The sequence below is a fragment of the Syngnathus typhle genome, linkage group LG8 (assembly GCF_033458585.1).
Source record: "Syngnathus typhle isolate RoL2023-S1 ecotype Sweden linkage group LG8, RoL_Styp_1.0, whole genome shotgun sequence".
Taxonomy (NCBI): Eukaryota; Metazoa; Chordata; class Actinopteri; order Syngnathiformes; family Syngnathidae; genus Syngnathus; species Syngnathus typhle.
The window spans coordinates 8,175,780-8,197,032 of NC_083745.1; the positions used below are offsets into that span (position 1 = coordinate 8,175,780).

At 40.4% G+C, this 21,253-nt stretch overlaps 1 protein-coding gene across 2 annotated transcripts in view; it reads left to right on the forward strand.

Moving 5' to 3' along the window:
- Positions 1-328: 328 nt before the first annotated feature.
- mcu (mitochondrial calcium uniporter) overlaps positions 329-21,253 on the forward strand; it is a 34,719-nt gene continuing 13,794 nt past the window's right edge. The window contains exons 1-2 of one of the 2 annotated variants that reach the window (XM_061285918.1): positions 329-525; positions 15,494-15,604. In XM_061285918.1, the coding sequence (XP_061141902.1) occupies positions 412-525; positions 15,494-15,604 (225 nt within the window). In that variant the 5' untranslated portion in view covers positions 329-411. Of the gene's footprint in view, positions 526-15,490; positions 15,605-21,253 lie in introns of both variants that reach the window. The other variant, XM_061285917.1, reaches the window with a different exon arrangement.

Below are 21,253 nucleotides of genomic sequence, written 5' to 3' on the forward strand. Positions count from 1 at the left end.
CTTGCATTGAAAGAAACAATGCAACATTTAAATAAAAAAGGCTGTTTAGCAGAGCCTTCAAACATGACCTGTGTGACCCTGACCTTAGAACAGAGGTCTTGAAGATTAGCTGATTGATTTATATATATGTTCACCAGCATTATTTTACCACCACAAATTTGTGAATAATTATCATTCTTTATCTCCAAAGTCAAAGCAGTAATTAGGGATTACAATAGAGTTTCTGCTTCAAGGTTCGTGGAAACATGCAAATTATTTTGCCGTGCCGTACGCACACCGGCCCCGCAAACCCGCCCACCACTAGCACCCCTTCCTCCTCCTCCTCCTCCGCCACCCTCCCTCCCTCTTCCCTTTGGTGCGTCTCGGTCCGCCCGCAGCAGTCTCCTTCCACGGCGAGATTTCACTTCAGAGATGGCTGCGAAAGTGTGCAGATCAGTCTTGCTGTTGTCCCGAAACGGTGGAGCGGCGGCCGGCAGCCTCCCCGCACTCATCGCTCCTTCCCCGCTGCACCAGCACGTAAGATCGGTAAGTCCCAGGACGTGTTCGAGAGGGGGGGGGGGGGGGGGGGGGGGGTGAGAGGGACGCGGAGGAACTGGCTGCCCGGAGCGAAGCGCACGGTGTCGGCCGGTTGGGTTTGCTACGGAAGTAGCGCTAACTAGCCTTTGGGTTTCCTGCACTGCTCTTGTTTTAAGATTGCGTAAACGTTTGGATTCATTGCGAGACAGCAAATGCGTCTCGATCTCCTGTCGCCTGCGAGTTAGTGTATTTCCACGCAGAGTGGGACGTGGAGCTTTGACAAGGAGGCATTGCAGTTGTTTGAAGCGCCTGCTGATGAAGACCATCATCTGGCGCTGCCCCGGCCGCTCACTAGTCCCTTTACCTGCCGTCATAATCCGTCAATTTTGTTGATTTATTTGCTCGTGTGGGAGTGTCAGTGTACACGTGTCATTTCTTGAAGGGTGTTGGGTGAGTCTGTCATAAATGTTGAGCTCGTGATCTTCAGCGGGGCAACCTCCTTCTCTTTCCTTCTATGTGAAACTGCAGCGTGCGAGTGGGATGTGTGTAGTTTCTACTGCAGTACCATCAATGGCTGCACAAATCCTCAAAAGCCACTTGTGTGCCTTGAATTGACATGAACATAAAGACAGACATTAAACATGAGACATGCAGGCGTGGATGATGTCAGACAGCTTGCTCGCTGGCTTTCCCCTCCCTGCGGGTGTTTCCCCATTCATCTGGGAGATCCGTGTGTTTTCCTGCAGGCGAGTGCAGATTAGACTTTAAACTGTTGGCCTACAATGCAGTAGTTGCTCATCGTGTTCCTACCTGGACTGAAGAATGAGGAAGCCCACGCAAAGCTTTCGATACCTCTGTTTGCTTGTAACCCGTCCTCACACATAATCCTGCCTCATCCTAAAACGGTACAGCTTGACTTGTCGAGTAACGTGATCAGTAATCAAGATGTCCCCATTTAAATTTACTGACTCCATTAAAGCCCCCCAATGCATGCTTTTTTATGAATAGCATGAATATGAAAATATGATGAAACTTAATGAAATAGAATTTCTTTCCATTCTCTTTTACAAAGTGTAATCAAGATGAAAGTAGTACGACACTTGAAATTCATCTGCTCAGATTTACTTGCCGGTCATACAGTGCAAGCATCCCTGCTGCTGATCCAGTGGACTTTTATGAGTCCCTCGTTGCAGCAGTAGAGCTCAGTTTCAAAATTCTGTCTATAAAGCTCCTGTCTTGAGTCGCTTCGTTTTTTTTCCTTTATGCATCCAGCGTCGTCGTTGTTTTGCAAGTGGGACAGACACAAATAAAAAAAAAAAGACACTTTTTGGTGTGGTTGCAGCATTTCATCTCCTCATAAATGCAAAGCAGCCTCTGGACCCTTGAGACTCACATTTAACCTCCAACAGATTACTATTGAGTCTTCTGTCATATAAATGCAGCGCCCCTTAAATGAGTCTCGCAAGTTGAATCATTGGGGTAAGCCATCCTTGTAAGACTACATGGAATAAAACAGCAGTTGAATATTAATAGTATGAATCAATATATTCTGAAGTTATCATACAGCACATAGAGTAGACAGATTATTGGTGAAGGTAAAAATATATTTCTGCTCATTTTCTGATTTTGCTATTAACGCTCTTGTGTTCATTAAGCTCGTCAGCTCGTGGTGGTGGCCATCAGGTCAAGCATCTTCTGCTATATAATCCAATCAACGTAGGAGTAAACTCATTTATCCATGCCGCCTTCACTGACATAGGACTGAAGTAATCCTGATTAGTGTGATAAGAGAGTGGCGATCGTCTGGGAGGAGACCATTCGCTTAAATGAGTGACAAAGCTGTCGTCGGAAGTTGTCGCTTGACTGCGATCTTACCCTTGACGCTCAAGTGTGAGGTCTAACGTATGATTTCATGTCTTCATCATTTCATTGGTCTTCAGAAGAAGACATTTGTACATTGAACTAATTAGAAAGCAAACTTTTGTCTGTGCTCAAGCTATCTAACGACCTTATTTGTTTGTTAGGGGCTTTAAGCTTGACTCCGAAGACCCGATTTACTCGTAACGGACTTGTTTTCTTTACTACAGTTGAAAACAAATTTGGTAAAATGTAATTCATCATTTAATAAAGATTTTCCTCGATGATGACATTCGTATGTTGGTATTTCGATTCAGGCCATCACAACGTTACAGCATTAAATACATTAAAATAAAAAATATTGAAGCCCTATTTTTTTAACAATTATGATAATAGAGTGATGATTGTGTTCTTAAATCAACCAGTATGCATAATTGTTTTATCCTATTACATAATGTGCTGCAATAACCAGCACACGATAATGTTCTTCACAAAAGACCTGATTTCAGATAATAGGTTCTCCTCATTTCTATGTCTGTAAGGTCCTGCTGGGTCATCTGTAGAATCTTGACCAAGTTCTGTAACATAACCGAGAGCATATTGCATATATTTCCGTTACTGTTTTGCCAAAATAAGAACTGATAGTTGATGTAGCTGATATTGACAAGTTTATAGAAATGATGATGCTTAATGATGCTCTGCCTTCAAATGTTTTGGATTGAAGTTTCCACAGCGGGCGGCAAAGCCAGATACAGGAAGTAGAGAGCAGACAGATATTGTTGTGTCTCCAGCCGGCCATGTCAGTTCGCGCTGCAGCTGTTAGCCTTGTTTCTCGGCACAAAAGCATTTAATTTTAATTGACAGATTTCTTGAGGATACTGTCGAGCAATAAAATGTTACGTTTGACAAGCGCAATGAGCCCTTTGTGTTTGTCTTGTTCATCTTGGGAGAAGCCTCGCTTAAAGAAAGCCCTGTTACTGCAGTTTTATATTCTTTGTTTTACAGTAGCACATATAGATTTAATGATTATGCTTTTACGGATACATGCTAGATGCGAGTAAAGAATGTGTGGCAGACATTAACCGTCATATTGAAGAAGTCTCTTAAAAGTTAGTCCCTGCGTTTGCTGACATGTATGTTGTTAGGCATTTATTCGCACTCTGAACAAAATACCAAATATTTCTTGACATTTTGGAGATGACGCCCTCTGCCTCTGACATACTTCCTTCCTGTCCACTGCGGTGCAAAAGCCCAGCAAGCGTGGACTTCTATAATTTGTGTGGTGTGCCGGAGTTCTGGCAAGCACTCTGCTCTCTAATTTGGAGTGCTTTAGAGTGTTTTTTTATTTGTTCAACAAATCTGCCTCATCTAAATGAGACAGGGCGGTCTACTTTTTTATTTTTATTTTAATAATTACGCTAGAGTTGATCTGCTTCACTGCATATTTTTTTTCTCTGTGCAGATACTTCTACTTAAAATTGATGGTATCAAGTTGGGCTGGGGGATACGGCCAAATTTTCAGTCTTGATATTCTTCCCAGACGACAAAAACTATTACGACAAGTTCAGAGAAAATCCTCAACAGAGTACCGTATTTTCCGCACTATAAGGCGGACCGGATCATAAGGCGCACCTTCAATGAATGGCCCATTTTAAAACTTTGTCCATATATAAGATATATACATTTGCCCCGCAGGCTGGACTTTGGACACGCCTGCTGTAGTGTCTCAATATTGGTCCATATATAAGGCGCACCTAATTATAAGGCGCACTGTTGGCTTTTGAGAAAATTGGAGGTTTTTAGGTGCGCCTTATAGTGCGGGAAATACGGTATACGGTGTCGTGGGACACAAGACGATATTGAGCATCGAACTGCATTTCTCTTGACCTTTTTTCGTCTGTACATTCTCTCAGTCCTTTCCCAATGTGCATGTTGTAAATATGAGTATGTACCTTTTGTCACCCTCACCAGCTGTTTGCCTGTTGCCTGACAGTCCTGGCCTGGATTTCTTCATTGATTGGCACTTGTAGAAATGCAGAAAGTGCTATCTCTCTTTCTCGCTCTCTCTTCCTGCTGCCTCATCAGAATGCACAGTGCAATATCATTCATTCTCAAACCTCTTGTCAGGCGGATCCTGCAGTGACTGCATGGCCCCCTGCCACAAAAATCTACTCTTCATAGTGCCGAGGTTGGTGCAGTCATGGATGAGGCTATGGTGATTGGCGAGGTCCTCATTAACATACTGGAAGGGATTACACCCTCGAGGTGGTAAATAACTAGTGAACGCTCAACTCTTGTCATTGACTAATTAGCTGCCCGTGTTTCAGGGTGGCCATATGTAGCTCTATTCAAGTCTGCAAAGGACATTAAACTCGGGCAATGTGTGTAATGTGGTGATGGATGGGCGCACCGCTTGGTCACCCCGCATCTCGAGGACAGCGAGCTGGCGCTGTGTCCGCTGCCAGGAGGACAGGTGAGGTTGCTGTTACGAGACGAAGGTCATCACCTTCACTTTCGAGTCGTCTAATATGATACGTAGCGCATTACTGTGAAAGCAGAACACATTTCCAGAATGTGATTCCCTTCATATGTTTATTTCCTTGAAATTGTGGCACAGTAGCTAAAATCACTTGTTAGTGGTTTTACTTTAAGGTCCAAGCAAACATAAGTAATGAATTTGAAATAGTGGCTATTGACCCACAACGTTTGTGCTTTCTTTCTTTAAATTCCTCCACCTAGTATGCTTCCCATATAGGTCAAATCGATAGCGATCTGCCCTCCAAAAACATGAAGACTGTCTAATTTATGCAGCTTATTATGGATAGCAAGGCTCGACTTGACCTCTCCTTCACCAAGTATTGATTGTTTGTACCCTTGTTTATGCAGGTTCAAATTAATGCAAGCAGCAGAGTAGAGGTGATGTTGCCAAGATCGAGAACACTGAGAACTTGGAGAACCAAAATGTTTGATCTTGGTCTTGTCTTACAGAGTAATCACATCTTGAATCAGTTGAGGCAAAATATAGTAACCACCAGAGAGGTGTGTGTTTATAACGTTCTTTTTCCCAACGTAGTCCAAAATGATACCTCTTATTTCAGTTTTGGTATTAGTTATGTCATAGATCTTAAAGTAATTGTAGAACCATGAATTTCAATTAAAAAGTAGTGTTTCACTGACTGCTGATTGTTTGTCCACTTAACTCCATTGTGTGTCTCACACCTTCCAGTAAAACAGCTAGACAGTGACATAAGGACACATTAACACAAGATTTAATGGTATTGTTAATATTATACAGTATTAGGTATTATACATGCTGAAACCCATTCTGTGACCCTTTGCCTCTATTTTTCACAGATTTGCTGAATTGAAAACAATACGATGTGAGTTGAAAGAGGCAGATGAATAATTATAACAGTACTAAAAAGGGAGAATCATATCAGAGCAGGACAGATAGAGAAGACGCATCAACGATTAATTGGCAACAGTGGAAAATCATCATCTTGTTAACAGTGAGGCGCTTTTTAATTTCTTGCTGCGACGTATGAAAGAAGCCTGGTAATGACAGAGGATTCCCTCGCCCTCAAGCTCACCTCTTTCGCTCAAGAAGAAAACAGGCTGGCAGCACCATAGTAACTCAATGCAGCATGCAACCAGGAAAACCTTTTTTCCATTGTGGAGCTGGCCACTACATGCAACTTTAATGTAAAAGCTTTATTTCTGCTTTCAGACATATATAATGAAACAACAAACCACAGTATTGATTGAGTATCTATCTGGTAGAGGAGATTCTTTCTGATGGCTGACTTGTGCAGTACACAATAAAAACATCCATACGACAAAACTTGAAAGATATTTAAGATATATGAATGACAGTGCTTATCATCTTGAATGTTGATATCTAGGTATCAATTCGATGACGATATATCACCCAGCCGTCCTGGAAACTGCAATGTAATACTGCAATTTTTTTTTTTTTTAAATAGTCACCACAGGCATATCAAGCTAAGCAGGAAAAACTGGTCTATTTTTATTTTTTCCCCCTCCACCCTTTTTTTATTGCTGCATTACAAACCGCAACTATTGTCTGATTTATTTGCGCATAAGATCAGGTGTCTGCTCCAATGTACACAAGAGAGATCAGACTACTCTGCTGCTAAACCGTCATCATACAGACTTTCCCTGCTGGGTACGACCTCACGGTGTTCCGTCACCATGCTAATGAGGACTTTGCCGGTCGCAGTTAAACTGGATGAATGTGACATCACTCTTGTGTTGAGGGCATCATGGTTAATAGGAGTCCATGTTTCTTTCCACTTGAGAAGATTCTTTCTCCACAGTTTCCTAGAAATGCATGTTGCAAAGTGGCCTGCTGTTTGTTGGTTGGTTGTTTCCTTTTTGTCTGGGTCCCCCCCTATTCAACTCTTGAGCAGTTGGCACATGTTAGTTGCAGCCATCACTTGGGAGCTTTATTACTACTCTGTACTTGTGGCTGGAGCAATTAAATGAGCGTGAAGATTAAACACGGCTATTAAAATAGAACTTAAGCAGATGAATGGTAGTCATCAATCCCTGATCAATGTAAATTAAACAGATTGAGATAGAATACAGATAGACTAGCATAGCATTGTTTTACCATGGATCACACTAACGTTTAGAAATGTACGGTACTTTTTTGGCCTTTCCATCCATTGTTGAAAAAGATTCTTGAGTACCACCTTTGAACAATGACTGTAATAAATTAGGGTGGCATGATGGTGCGTCACAGTCAAGACTTGGGGTGTTAATGTTTACGAGTGATTGTCTGCATATGACTCAGGATTGACGATCTGGGTCAGTTGAAATGGGCTCCATCTCACCCCACCACCCTGAACAGATTAAGCAAGCAGTAGAAAGTGAAAGAATTACGATATTAAATTAGTAAACATCCCGCAAGATACACATTCGTTTTTTTTTATTTTTTACGGCAGAGACAAACGGATCATCCAGTAAACTTCATAACTGCCGTGGCCTTTCTCCCTCTTTTAATCCTGAAATGATCCCTTTGTATTTGTGAGAGATGTTGGCAGGAGTCAAGTACTGAGTCTTAACTGCAACAAATGAGTCTCTGAGCACATGAAGGCTCAGGGAACTGGAATTGCATCGCCTGCCTTGTTTACACTGTAATTACACATGCTGGAGTATTGCCATGCAGGGCAGACACAGGAGATACATTTTGCATTCGGATAATGACGCACTACTCTTTTCGGCAGACCTCCCGAAGCATTTAGTTGCATACTTATTGTCCGACTCTAATATCTTTTGTTCATTCTCAGTGTCTACCAAACTATTAATTTTTATATGAATTTTTATTTTTTAATTGTTGATCTCCATACTCTCTTTTTGGTTGCTTATAGCACTACCAAACTACTCTTTTTGTACTGTAACTTGAGTCTAATGTTCAGTTTGTGCATAACAATATGAGTCATACAGATCAGTTTTACGTTGTGATGCAGGACAGCAACAGGAGTGTATTTTAAAACTCAGTCAAAAGTTAATTGAAAAATGTATTTAACAAACTACACTGCTTTTAATGAGAATACCCATCAAGTTTGAATAGCTTCCAGTCAATATTACATGAGTTTAGTTAGAAAATTAGTAGTCTAACTTCGAATGACTGGAGGCTTTGTTGGGGGTTTTTTTGCAAGTCATTTTGCATTAATAATATGACAAAAATCAGCAAGCAAAAACTGTTTGGTAGCTAATTCTGAAAAAGTCTTATTTGTTGTGGACTTTGGCTTTAATAACTAAAATGAAAGTGATTTCTAAATGACTAAGTATGTGGCCTAACCTTGGCATTAAGTGCCATACCTTTATTTGGACTAAAATGTTCCTTCTTGTCTTGTGTCATATGAAAGTCAAGTGGGTCTAACAGGATGATATGATGGATACAATCCTATCCCTCTTCTCAAAGGCACCTTTAGGAGGCTGGCCAGTCACGGAATTGCTTATGTGAATCGCCCTGCAACTTTAATCCATTGTTGATGATGGATCTAATATGACACCAAGATGCTTAATATATGGGTCTTCTTTTGCTCCTTGATTTTGGTTGAGTAAATTGGTTCAGAAAATGGCTGGATGGATGAATGGATGCAGGGTTCCATCTCAAGCCTTTCGTCAGGTGTAGGAAAGATTGAGGAGCCCTCCCAGAACTACTGCTTGTCGTGTATTCATTGATTTGTACGACGTCAAGGTTGTTTGTCATCAGTGGTTTCACTGAATGTGCATATCTTGAATGTGTTCCACTGCCTCAGAGCTTTCAAGCCCGTCACGTTTCAGACACATTGAACCTGCTCTTTGTACTAACTCTAGTGATTGTTCTGCTTGTTCAAAGTCTTTTGTTAGAAAGCAAAGATGCAAGACAAATGACACGCAGAGGTTTCAGAAATGTTTCCAGTTTCACTCCGGTGTTACTCATCCTTTGCCAACTAACTAGTCATCCACTCGTCTATAAATAGGATGCAGGAGATGTTGGAGGACACTTCTGCTAGAGAATTACCATGGAGACAGTGTTTAGCTTCTGCTTTAATAATGCATTTAGGGCAGTATTCAAAAAGGTTCTAAAAGAATCTTCTAAAAAAATCAAACAATTAATTTGAAAGCCTGGTCTTGTGATTTTAAAGGTCTGAGTCATCCCAGTCCTTGTAGTCTAGAATAAATAAATACCACTGTGATTTGGGGAAATTGCACCAAACACATGAATAAAACCCTGAAGGTCATGTCTTTAACTTGCTATCACACATAATAAAAATGATTTGGGCCCGTTCCCTCCCTTTGGATATTCAGCACATCTCAGATTCATTTCAAAGGTTGTTGCATTATTGGCTCTGCACCGTGTACAGGTTCATGGATGTTGTGTCTAGAATGAATGGATGGCCTACATTTCTTACTTGCTATATCTTTTTAGATCTTTTGCTTGCAACCAACACTGCTTCTGAAACAATGCAGTTTTCCTAATTGTATGACTAATAAAGGCTATTTAATCTAACCTAATCAGCGTACAATACATTTCTTCTTTTACACTCTTGGGTAAGGTAAGAAAAAGGCAGACATGACACAACTGGTCTGTCTAGAATCATGAGTTACACGTGAGAATCTTTTATTTCTGAGCACATGCCATAACAATTTAAAATAGCATTGTGTTCCATTGGTGGTGCAGAGGCTCTATTTATGGAAACACTGCTGTTATTTGTGGAGTACGTGGGACATGTAGTCTTTGAGAGAATCCAACACCCCTTTGTTGTGTTTTAATTTTTTTGTAGATGGAAAAATTAAATGTTGACCATGTATCAACAACTGTCATCTTACTAAAAAAACAACTGGTTGGCAGAATACCAGCACTCTGTGTTAGAAACTATCACTAAAGCAAATCTGCAGTTACTGCTTGAGCCCTTACTGGATTTGGTCTTAAGGAGGCAACCCTCGGGATAACCCAACCTGTATATGAACTTGATGAACAAAGCAGAGGCAATGGAAGGATTAAATGAAAGGGGCATGGACTTTTCGTGGGAGGATTCATTTCAATGCTTTTGCATTGTCAGCCTGAGGCCATATTTCTAATGTGGCGTGCCAGGATTTTTTTAATTTTTATTGAATGGCTACGAACTGCGTCTTTCTGCTTGACTGAAACATAGGTTCATTTTGAAATATAATTCATAAATGTGTTATGGGCTTTTTAAGCTGCTGTGCTGTTGTTGCCAAGGTAACTACTATATGAACACCACTATAGCAAAATAGAGGTCACCCAATTCATTATCCCCTTTCGCAACATGTTCTCGCCGTATCTCTTTCAATAAACATGTCTACAGTAGATATCCCAAAGTTAATTGATTATGGCCAGTTTATTGCACATCTGCCATCTCCAACCACTTAGATCTGTCATAATTGTTTGAATATTATCTATAATCTCAATCCAAAGGTTGGTAAACATTTTGTAATGCCGGCCGGGCTGGTTGCCACGGTGGGTGCGATGGTACGTTCAGTGAATGTGAACGTGAGTAGATATGTCTTCTGAATTGAATCTTATTCCGAAGGGAGCCATCCAACATAATATGTCAGCTCAGCAGAGAAAAAGCAGTAAAATGAGATTTATGTGGTCAACTTAAGTTAGAACGCAGATTCATCGCGTCATACTTACATATGCTTACTCCACAAACCCTCGGGAGTGGATGGTTAACATATCAACAACATAAATGCAGAATATTTTGAGTCAACACAAGTCTTTCATATGTCGAATTAGACCGATGTAGATCCAGAGAATGTTGAGAGCTGATTTCATGCACTGTGGATATATTCAAACGACCTTGGCGATGAACTGTGGCGGTGGCAGTCGGCAGGTGATGTTGAGGATGGGTGCTTTGTGAAAACATTTGCAGCAGACGTGTATCAAGCTACAATTTATAACCCATCTGTATAACTCATTTCTATTACGTTTTCACTTGTTTCCTTTTGTGTGCCTTCCGCTCAAATCTACACTTTTGCATTCTGATGATCTTCAGCTTCATCCGGGTGGCCGGAGGGGTGTGTTGGTGCCTTTTGTATGAAATTAAACACACTGCAAATTCCTTGCAATGTTTTTAGATGCCTCCCAGGTCTTTTCTAAATAGTTGCTGTCCTTCCCTTTTTCATATTGATTGATTGATTGATTGATTGAATATTCCTTAAAAGCCCCGAGGAGCCCCATTTAAAATCAACACGGGACTGCACGGAATTCAGTCGGAGGAGTTGGTTTTGTTACTTTTGGTTAAATTGTCCTTTCCAACTTTATGATTTGATAAGGATGTATTCCGATGACACCATAATGAATACATTGGGAAATGATTGAACGGCACAAGGGCTGTTTTTTTTCTGCTTGCTTCTGTTATTTTTCTTTTGTTCACCACACACCTGGCCAGAATCCTCATAAGTTACTCTTTTTCATTATCAATGAAAGCAGTCTGGAGTGTGCCCGTTTATCAGCACTGCAGCGAGTGATGCTAATCTGCCAGCCTCTTGCCTGCACGCTCGCATCCATGACCCCGATTCTTCTTTGTGCGTATGCATGAAAGTTGTGATTACATCACACATGTGCGTGGGTGAGTGTCTCCATGTTTGTTGGGTGATAACTTGTGAAGCCCGATACTGATGATGCACCCATCTCCCCTTCTGTCTGCTTGGATATGTGGTCCCTTTTCCAACTTGGTTTGTCCAAGATCTTTCCATATTTCTAGAATAGATGTTCTACATCATAGAATATGTTCCACATCTGGTGTGCCCGCATACTGCGTGCACTTTTCAATGAACTAAAGTTGATTAGCTTTTCATTTGGGTGAAAATTCAACTTGTGTCCTTCAGACCTCCTTGGTGTACATGTTGTTTTGTTTTCTTGAGTGCCTTCTTGTCTTCAGTAAACGTCCAGGGAAACCCCACTGACCGGATCAATTCTCCTCCGCTCCAAATGTCATCATTGGCTTGCGGTGACTCAACAGTCAGTCACCCAGCCTCTTTTGTCTAGTTTTACTCTAAGTGCTTAATGTGCTGGAAATACCATTTTTCACTTCCTTTCCCCACTTCTGTCATCCTCCCTTAATTCTATTCTCTGTGGCCTGTGTGATTGCCTTTGGCCTGCCAGCCATCTTTCCTCTTCTCCAGCAACCTAACTGCTTTTCCCTTACAAGTGTGGGGATGGTGAATGAGTAATAACTGGAAGAACTGAAAGATAGGAAAAAAGAGAGATGGTTGGATAAGAAAGCACATTTATCACACAGGTAATATTTCTTCTGCATTATCACCTTTGCAGTAATGCTGAAATCGCAGACTAATGTCAAACTTTTGTCAGTACGTGCATTTGAGAAAATGAGGACAAGAGAATATGATAAAGGCTTCCTTCGACAAACTTGGTTGATCTTTGTGATTGCTTAACTAGGAAGCAATACCATTCCTGTTAAGTTGTCTGCAATTACTCTCGACCAGTTCAGGGTGTCCCCTGTCTACCACCCTAAGACTTCTCGGATAGGCTCCGGTACGCCCGTAACCCTCGTGAGAATGAGCGATACAGTAGATCAATGAATGAGTGAATGATACTCTCAGAAGCTTCTACCTCTACTAGCCTTATATGATCTGCTGTTGTCTACCACAAATAGATGTCAGGCTCCGACAAGTGTTTGACTCTTATGGCATGTTCTCTGCAGCCCCTTTTCCACTATGCCGGTATGGTTCAGTTCAACTCACCACTGTTAGGATTGTAAACCTTGGTCTGCTTTCCATCTCAGCATTTCATGTATCTTGACTTTGGTATGTGACTGTTTATTAAAAAAAAAGGTTTGTTTGAGGGATATTGTGTAAACTGCATTCCTTTTTATTCTCTCTAGCGACAACTCTATCACCTCAAAATCTTTCACAATGTAAAATTTTAATAGTGTATGTGCTGCTGAGCTGAACCAAAGACTAATCTAACCACCTAAGAAATTACAAGTTTCAGTCAAATCTTTTGGGACATACAACTTGGAATTTGGGTGAAGTCACTTGGAAACAAATGCATCAGTACAAGTCTTGAATTGCAAATCTAAATCCTAAACTTCAGTCTGTGGACAGAACCACTGACAGTGACTTTGAGGACATTTTCCTATCCTTAAACCTTGCAGTTGACTTACCACTCCGGGAGGAAATGTTCAGACCTTGTTGGTTCCACATAAGAAGAAAAGCAAATCTACTGATCTTCTCGGGTCAAGAGACTGGAGCGTGTTTTTTGTACGTGTATGGATAGCTGTATGATTCCACTTTGTTTGTTGTAGAGCAGGTATCTAGAGAGAACAGCTGCTGTCTTCTCTGATGATCAAATGTCCAGAAATAGATTGGTCCTCCTCTCCGTGGCCCACAGGCCTGATGGTGCAGATAGGTCATACTTAATACCCTCCCACACACATTTCATATGTTGTATTCCACACTTGGAAAGAAAGCAATCGCTAATTTTATTGCATTGTTTGAACCACAGTGACATTCTCGTGTTAATAAGTTGTTCCTTCATAGGATTAAACTAGAAGAAAGTCTCGTGTCTTGTTCATAGTCACTGTTGTTAGTCACTGGAGGTTTGAAGGCACGCCCCATGTGAGCGTTGATGCAGTATGCCTGACTTAAAATAGATAAGCAAGAAGCAATAATCCTGGAGCAACACTTGATCATAGTACCAAGGTTCACTGCTTATCTTAATGGTGAGCTTGAGTGTCCTGGTAGAGCGGCCATGCATTGAATTGTCTAGTAGCCCGGGTCAAAAGAAGTTGCTGTCGTTTATTTTCCAAGTCCTGCTCGCACATTTGTGATTTATAATCAAAAAAGCTTCTATTAACCGGCTACCTCATAGTCTTTACTTCAAGTCATTGGCAAGGCAAACAATCATCGATTCTCACTAGTGTTCCAACTTCAGCGGTATTGAACCGTTGAATGTATGATGGATTTTCTAACAATAAAGTCACATTTGCCTATGCACTGTGACTTGCTGCACTTTAGCTGTGAGTATAGTCTTGGTTCAATATAACAATAACTTGTTTTAGCTTTTTGCAAGGATTTTTTTAAATCAATGCAGTTACATATGTTATGACAATCTGTGCCAACTGCCTTTGTATGATTACCAATAGTGAATTAAGGTGAACTCGGAAAGCTCGTGTGAATAGCTATCCGTCGTGAACCATAAATAGAACCATGAGCTGGCCATGAAACCCATGAAGACTCTTTAAAATACCTTTAAAAGAATTTTAATGGTACATTGAGTTGCAATAAGGAAATTTGTCATCCCCATGGTATCTCCAGATATGCCGCTTTACGGTGGTCTTAATATTGGTCCAGCCTGGTCTTTTTTTATACTGAACTCAATACTGTACTGTGATCACTAATATGTATTACAAAGGGTTTTGTCTTTATTCATACCAGAATATAATTGAACTAGTGGACCAATGTGTCACAAGGCACCTGTTTTCTTGAGGTCTTTTCCAGCAAGTGTCAGTCCTCTGTAACTAATAAGGACTTGAGGAACTGTGCAAAAAATGAAATTCACTTTACCTTAACATTCTTACTCTTGAATATTTTATGTGTAAAGCCTTTTATGGTTGACTGAATATTGCCTGCACTGAGATCACTCATGGATCGGATAAGGTGCAGCATTCTATTTTAGATTTGTATTCACGCAAATAAGCAACTGTCTTTATTGCAAGTCTACAGATTAATACCCTCAATTAAAAATGTTCTTAAAAACTGCAATCTGTAGCTTTTTCCCCCCCAGTGCAGGATTACATTAGTGATAGAGATTATTTATTGTGAACATTTGTTCTTTTCTTTAGGGAATTTTCATTTCTTGTACATTGCATCATTGTCACTGTGTGGAGCACAACAAGTTCCGAAGTAGCTGCAGTCCTTTCATTTCATTCAGTGTTATTCAATTTATTAGGGATAAAGTCTGAACCTGTTATGTACTGCAAAGTCTATGTGTTACTTTACTGACAAATTTGATATAACATGCCCTTAAAATGTACCGGCAAAGTTTTTAAAAGTGATTGCTGCTGTTTATCATTCTTCTAAGGTCAAACACATTCCGTTCCGGAATGCTGGTCGACCTCGTCCCCGAGCAAATCGTGGAAATAGAAATCATCCATTCCTCAGACATTAGACTTTAGAGGTTGCAATGTTGCACCAAATTGATTTGTCATCAGACCTCTAAGGAATAAAAAGACAAAACGCAGACACGGGTATACGTATAATAGTAATAGTTATGAGAGGTCTTTAATTCAGTTTGGTAACTGAGTATATTTACTTTAAATTCTGAGTTTGAATAATGGAAATACACACAGATGGGTTGCTTGCTAACATATTGCACAGACTTATGCAACCACATAACGTATTTAAATTGCAGCAAAAAGTCAACCACTGTAGTCTACGACGAGAAGACGGACGCGAACAGCATCCACTTTCACGCTTCATAATTTTAATCCTCTTTTGAGGAAGCTTCTGTAAACCCTGCTGGTGTTTAACTTTGCTACATCACAGCCACTTTATTTCCAATTTGAGCTGATGATGAGAGATGTTGGCTAATTTATTTCTTATTTCTTTTTAGCAGGAGGTACTGTCTGCGCCAATCACGCGCCAGACTGTCAGGAGAGCGCATGGCCTTCGGTCAGCAGCCCACTCTACACTCTTCACTCAGCCTCCCACTGCCCTATCCCCGCAGGTTAGTATTTATTTATTCATTTATTTCTTTTTTTCCGTACGGCTTTTTAATATGAAAATCGGAAATAGAAAAATTGGCAAAATTTTGACATGACTAAGCCTTGTACGAGTCTGGTACGACTATTCTAACAGTTGAAGCAACATTTTAAGGTTTTTATTTGATGTTCTTTTAGAGCAATTATTATACTTATTTCCAATATGTTTCTGTTTTGACAACGAATTAACAATTAAGGAACAACAGATATTCTAAAATCAACTCAAGTTCAAGAGGGCATGTTTTTCACCAATATAAGGTTCACAAACCAGTTTTAAAATTTTATGCGAACAGGATATTTGCGTCTTTAGTGTTTACAGTTTTGCTCTGTTTAGTGCATTAGCCCAGCAACTCTTACTCATGCGTGTACGTTGGCTTTGTGGGAGTGAGCGAATGTGCTTTATTTGTCGTGGGGCACATGTGTATTTTGTCTCATTGGCCAATAAAATGGACAATTGGGGCAATTGTACAATGACAAATGAGCGCATGTTACCCTCGGCATGCGTTTACATTTAACTGCATTAGGTGTGGTTGGAAAATGACAACAGAGGAATGGTTTTCTTCTCCTGCTGGGTAATAGGAAAAAATAATCTTATCACCAAAGCTATGCCTAAGTTAAACAACAGAAAATGGGTGGTATAAGGTGTTGTTTACACGTCATTAGTGAAATTATTGAAGAACATTGTTATTGCTGTGGTTGAATGATAAATGTCTACTGAATTTAGGCCCTAGTTGACATCCCTTCTTCATGCCACAAGCTACTTAAGATTGAAAATATTACACTTTTTTTAGTTGCAGCCAAGTAATGCACCTCATTTCACTTTAATAGCTTCAAGGCTCGATTAAATTCTTGAAGAGCAATTCATCACCAACCCAATACCCCCTTTTGTAGTGTTTCCTTTGTAGCAGTGTTTCATGTTTGGGCTAGAGTTGGGATCATGTTTATTGAAATGCTATTTTCTTTGCAAAAAATGTTTAGGACACCTAGGCAACCACCCTGGCATGTACCTGGAACACTTTAAGGTGTATTTAGAATGTCATTCTCATTTGATTGTACTCTTTTTGAAAGTTGGGGGTTCAGAAAAAAAAAAACTTAATTGTTTTGTAATCATTATACATTTTTTAAATTTATTTTTTATTGAGAGGACCAACACCAATGTGTGCCTCTCCCTTGACACATTGCCCCTAGAGGGGATAGCTGTTTGTTTAAGGAGGAGACACAGGAGGTTCAGGTGGGAGTGTTTTCCTTGCCAAGGCTTATTGTGAGCGTTGGGCCAATCAGCAAAGCTGTAATATTATATATCAGCCGGAGTGAAGGTCAGTTCACCTTGAAATTGTCAATTCTAGCTATGCCTGTTATACTACCTGTATTGTTTTCACCTTTTTGGCTATTTCTCCCTTTCTATTCCAACATCATCCTTCTCCATCACTCCATTACTGCAGCATCAGCACTTATCTTCCCCTTGGCAAAGGCTGTATGCTCCCAATCCATCCATCCACGTGTCGCTACTTGGCATGCATCAATTTCACTGCAGTTTCCCGTGAGATTTACTGGATGATGGCTACACACACACACACGCACGCAACCATTCACACGCTGACTTCTTTGAGCCATCCATGACTCATTTCTTGGAAGGAGTGAAAGCTGAATGAGGAAGTATTTGGCTTCAGGAAGCTTGTTGGGTTTTTGTCTGTTAATTCCGACTATAGATGACGTCAAAGAGAGAAATGCAATTGATAGAAGTCATAAAAGGTGTTGCGTGGGTTGGGCAAACAAAGTAAATGTTCGACAGGCTCTTTTAAATTGACTCATGAGATTTGAGATCTTTTTATTCCTGGTAGTAAGGAAGATAAATGTTTTCCAATCTTTCAGGGTCCATCATTGTTTGGAGGAGTAAGCGAATTAGCTGCAGAGAACAATGGCTTCAGTTTTCCTCTACAAAGCATGTGCGTTTTAAAGACAGTCGCAAAAGAATTTTGTTGCCATTAGATTGATATATTGCACTTGCCATTTAGAACACAAGTAGTGAACCATATGTCTCTCCCCATTTTCTTATCAAAGTTTATAGTGTGCATTTCTACTCGTCTTGTTTTGCTTTCGTGTGCTCTGACATTTGCTTTGATGGGCCATAAATAAATGTCTTCAAATATTTCTCATTTGAGACCCTGACTTTTATTTCATTTAGCTTTTGAGTAAGAGCCCTGCCTTTCGGTACGGGTAGACATTTTTAGCTTCGTTACGTTGTGCTTTGTCAAAACTAAAGGGTTAGTCCTGTTTATATTTTTGTAGAACGTCAAAGCAAAAAAAAAACCCATTTATTCTAGTCTGCTAGTCAACCTGAACATTAGTTGAATTCAGAACACAATTTTCCAGAGAATCGATATCGTAAAATACATTATCCGTTATTAGAAATAACAAAATCAATAGATGCCATTAGCCCAGCCGTATGTCGGGATGAATCGTTTGCATGACATCGGGCCTAATTTCAGCCAAACAGATAATAGGGTGCTTAAAATGTGTTTAATGTTCTTAACCCTTGAGGTATTTTGACGAAGGTGTTTGCCAGCATGTTAATAAAACACTTGTGCAATGTTTTGAAAAGTAAAAAAATAAAAATACCGAATGTGTGTCCTTGTTAGGTAGAAAGGTGTTGCTCAAAAGTGGTCCGTTTGTTATTTGTGCAGCCTGGTGCTGTTTTTACACCAATTTATCTGTCACGGTGTGTGCAGCTCCAATTGGGAGTTGACAGCGAAATCCCGAAGAACAGATTGATGGGAATTTCTTGCTGACTCTGATGGTTCATTTCTATAAATCTGCACAGTGCTTTCTTGGGGAATGAATGAGCTAAAATTCCATTTTCTTTGTTTGTCAATGTTAGCAGCGAAATATGAAAATATATTTGTCATATTACTCTCAATCTAAATGACCTCAGTAAGTCTTGCATAGCCAAACTGCACATTGACCATGTTGTTCTACTAGGCATTGAGTTTGAAATGAAATTGATTATTCCATCATGTCACATGGGAACAAACACTTGACTGCTTCGAAACGCCTACAGTGGGCTGTAACGCCGAGATCCCATTGTGATGACTAATGACATTATTGATTGACTGTTTCTTGTTTCTAGATTAGTCATTTGGTTCTGTTGAGTTCTGTTTACATTTTCCAGCGATGGTTTGCAAAATGAACTAACGTCACGGAGTTAATAGTGTACAAGCCTTGAATGTTGTTAAAAAAAAATACTTTCACTACTAAGCAGTTCAGCGGAACTTATGCGGAAGAGAATGGATGCACCGGTCAAATAAGCAAGCAGTCCAATTTCCAGCCGGGAAAAGGGTCTCGGACAGTATTTCATTGCCTCCTTTTTGTTTCTGTGAGTGTGACGTGTTGGTTCCAGCTTTCCCAGCTTTGGGACTGACGGAAAACACAGCACACAGACCACACAGAAGGAGGCAAGGAGGACTGACAAGGCTGAAAAATGGCTAATGAAGTCAGTAGAGATTAGCGCCGGATCCAACTCCACAGTTCAACTACGTCTATTATTGAATTTGTCCCTTTCCTCTAATCTGAGTTCAGCGTGTCCTCCATTGTTGCTCCTTTTATGTGCCCTAAATGACCTCAAATTTAGCAAGTGAGTCTCAATAATCCTTAGAACAAAGTCATCGTCTTCATATCTCGCTGACTCAGTATTTCCTTTGGCTGCATTAGTATGCAGGACATGTTTTTACATTTCCTTCAAGTTGTGACTTGTCTTCTCGATTCTCGGCTTCTGTGGTCGATCACGCCTCCTCTGCCTTATTTCTGCTCCCTGTTGCCTCTCCATTTGACTTGGATGCTGAGGAATAAGATCTGCTATGGGCACTTTATTTTTATGGATGATTTTGGCACCTTGAAGCAACCTTACTGTAATTGGTGTTGGTATTATTAAGTTATATTCACTCGCCAAAGGCTTCTATTAGGATAAATAAACAGCCAATTTTAGGCCCTACAGAATCCATCCTGGCAAGTTGTCACATTTTGCATGGCTTCAATATAAAAAGCAAGAAAATGAAATAATAATCTTCCATAGTAATAAACAATTAAAGCATTTGTCATCTTATTTGACCTTTGAACAGTCTTTTTCACACACTGTACCACTAGCAAGCAATTTGGATTCCGTCCCATCCTAATTGGACTGGTATTTCTTTGCGATTTGAGTACTACCAATCTCAAATGTATTTTATTGTTGGCAGTGTAACATAATGTGTATCACATCGGCCTGAGTGATGAGATCTGTACCATCCATCCCTCCAATGGGGAAAGTGCCAAATTAAAAATGCACAGCCACCTCCACAGTGTCTGGTCCAGTCCATGTCAGTTAATTACAACATTTCCTGCTGCTTGCTATACCACGTCCATGTGGACTGGAGCAAAGTAAAACTTAGAGCGAGCTGCTGACACAGCCGGGAACGCAGAGAGCAGCCAGCAATTCCATGGAGTCCGATTTCGAGGCGTCTCTCGCGCTCTCTCTCTCGCCATTGAGCACAAAGTGATGTAATCAGACATCTACTGAGGCTGATTGATTGCTGAAGTCTTGAGTTGTCTTATCTTGCATGGAGGATCAGTGCGGTAACAGAAAGGCCTTCTATTGCCTCAGTCATGGCCAAGGCATTTTGGGGCGTTGGAACTAGGCTGTCATGAAGCGCAATCCAGTCAATGTTTCCTCAAAAGGAACATTCCAATGCTCTGCTTCATAAATAGCAGCTTCGGCCTCCGGAGAAATATATTGCCTTAAGTGGAATGCTGTTCTGTAGTCTGCCTAGTCAGCCTTGCATACACTCAGAGGCACACTGAAACTCATAGGCATTCTTATGCATTTGGTTCACAACTAAAAAGAGTTCCCACGTGTCTTAACATCTCATACTTTTGTCAAAATGGATCAAATTTACAGCATTTCTCTTGCCATGGTCAAATCAGATCTTGGTTGGACAGACCTGAATCATCGTGCTCCGCATACTGCTGAACCACGGGCCTGCCCGACTTTTGTTGGATTGACACCATCGTGCTAGCACGTTCCTGCTGTCATTTGGTTTTCTCCTCTCCTGCCTGTGAATGTTCGCGGTGGCTGGCTTCTACAAGCGGAAGTGGCACCCAGAGTGTGGAAACAAGCACCCCTTGGATCATTTTTGATGCACATGGACAGCACTCCAATTTGCGTCTGTCACAATTATACAGAAGAGCAACATAGTGGGAAAAAAACAATATCCTTTACAGGCTTCCAAGGGTTGGCAGATAATTTTGATCTCAACTTTAACACTTACAATTAATTACATATTTTTTCTATTTTATTTACTTTTATTTGTCAATAATATCGGATCAGGTTTTGAAAGCAAGGCAGAGATGCAGTGCGAAAAGTAGGACATATTATATACCCATCAGCATTGCAGATGAAAATTGGTGATATCCTAATGCTAATGTAAGTTTTAATAACAGCCATGATGGATGTCCCCTGACAGATCCCAAAATGAATGTTTTACACAGTTGTATTTTTTTGGTGTCTGTTTTCTCACACCCAGAGGGAGACCAGATTTGGAAGACTTTCCAAAACCTTAACATTTTTGTAAACCTCTGTACAA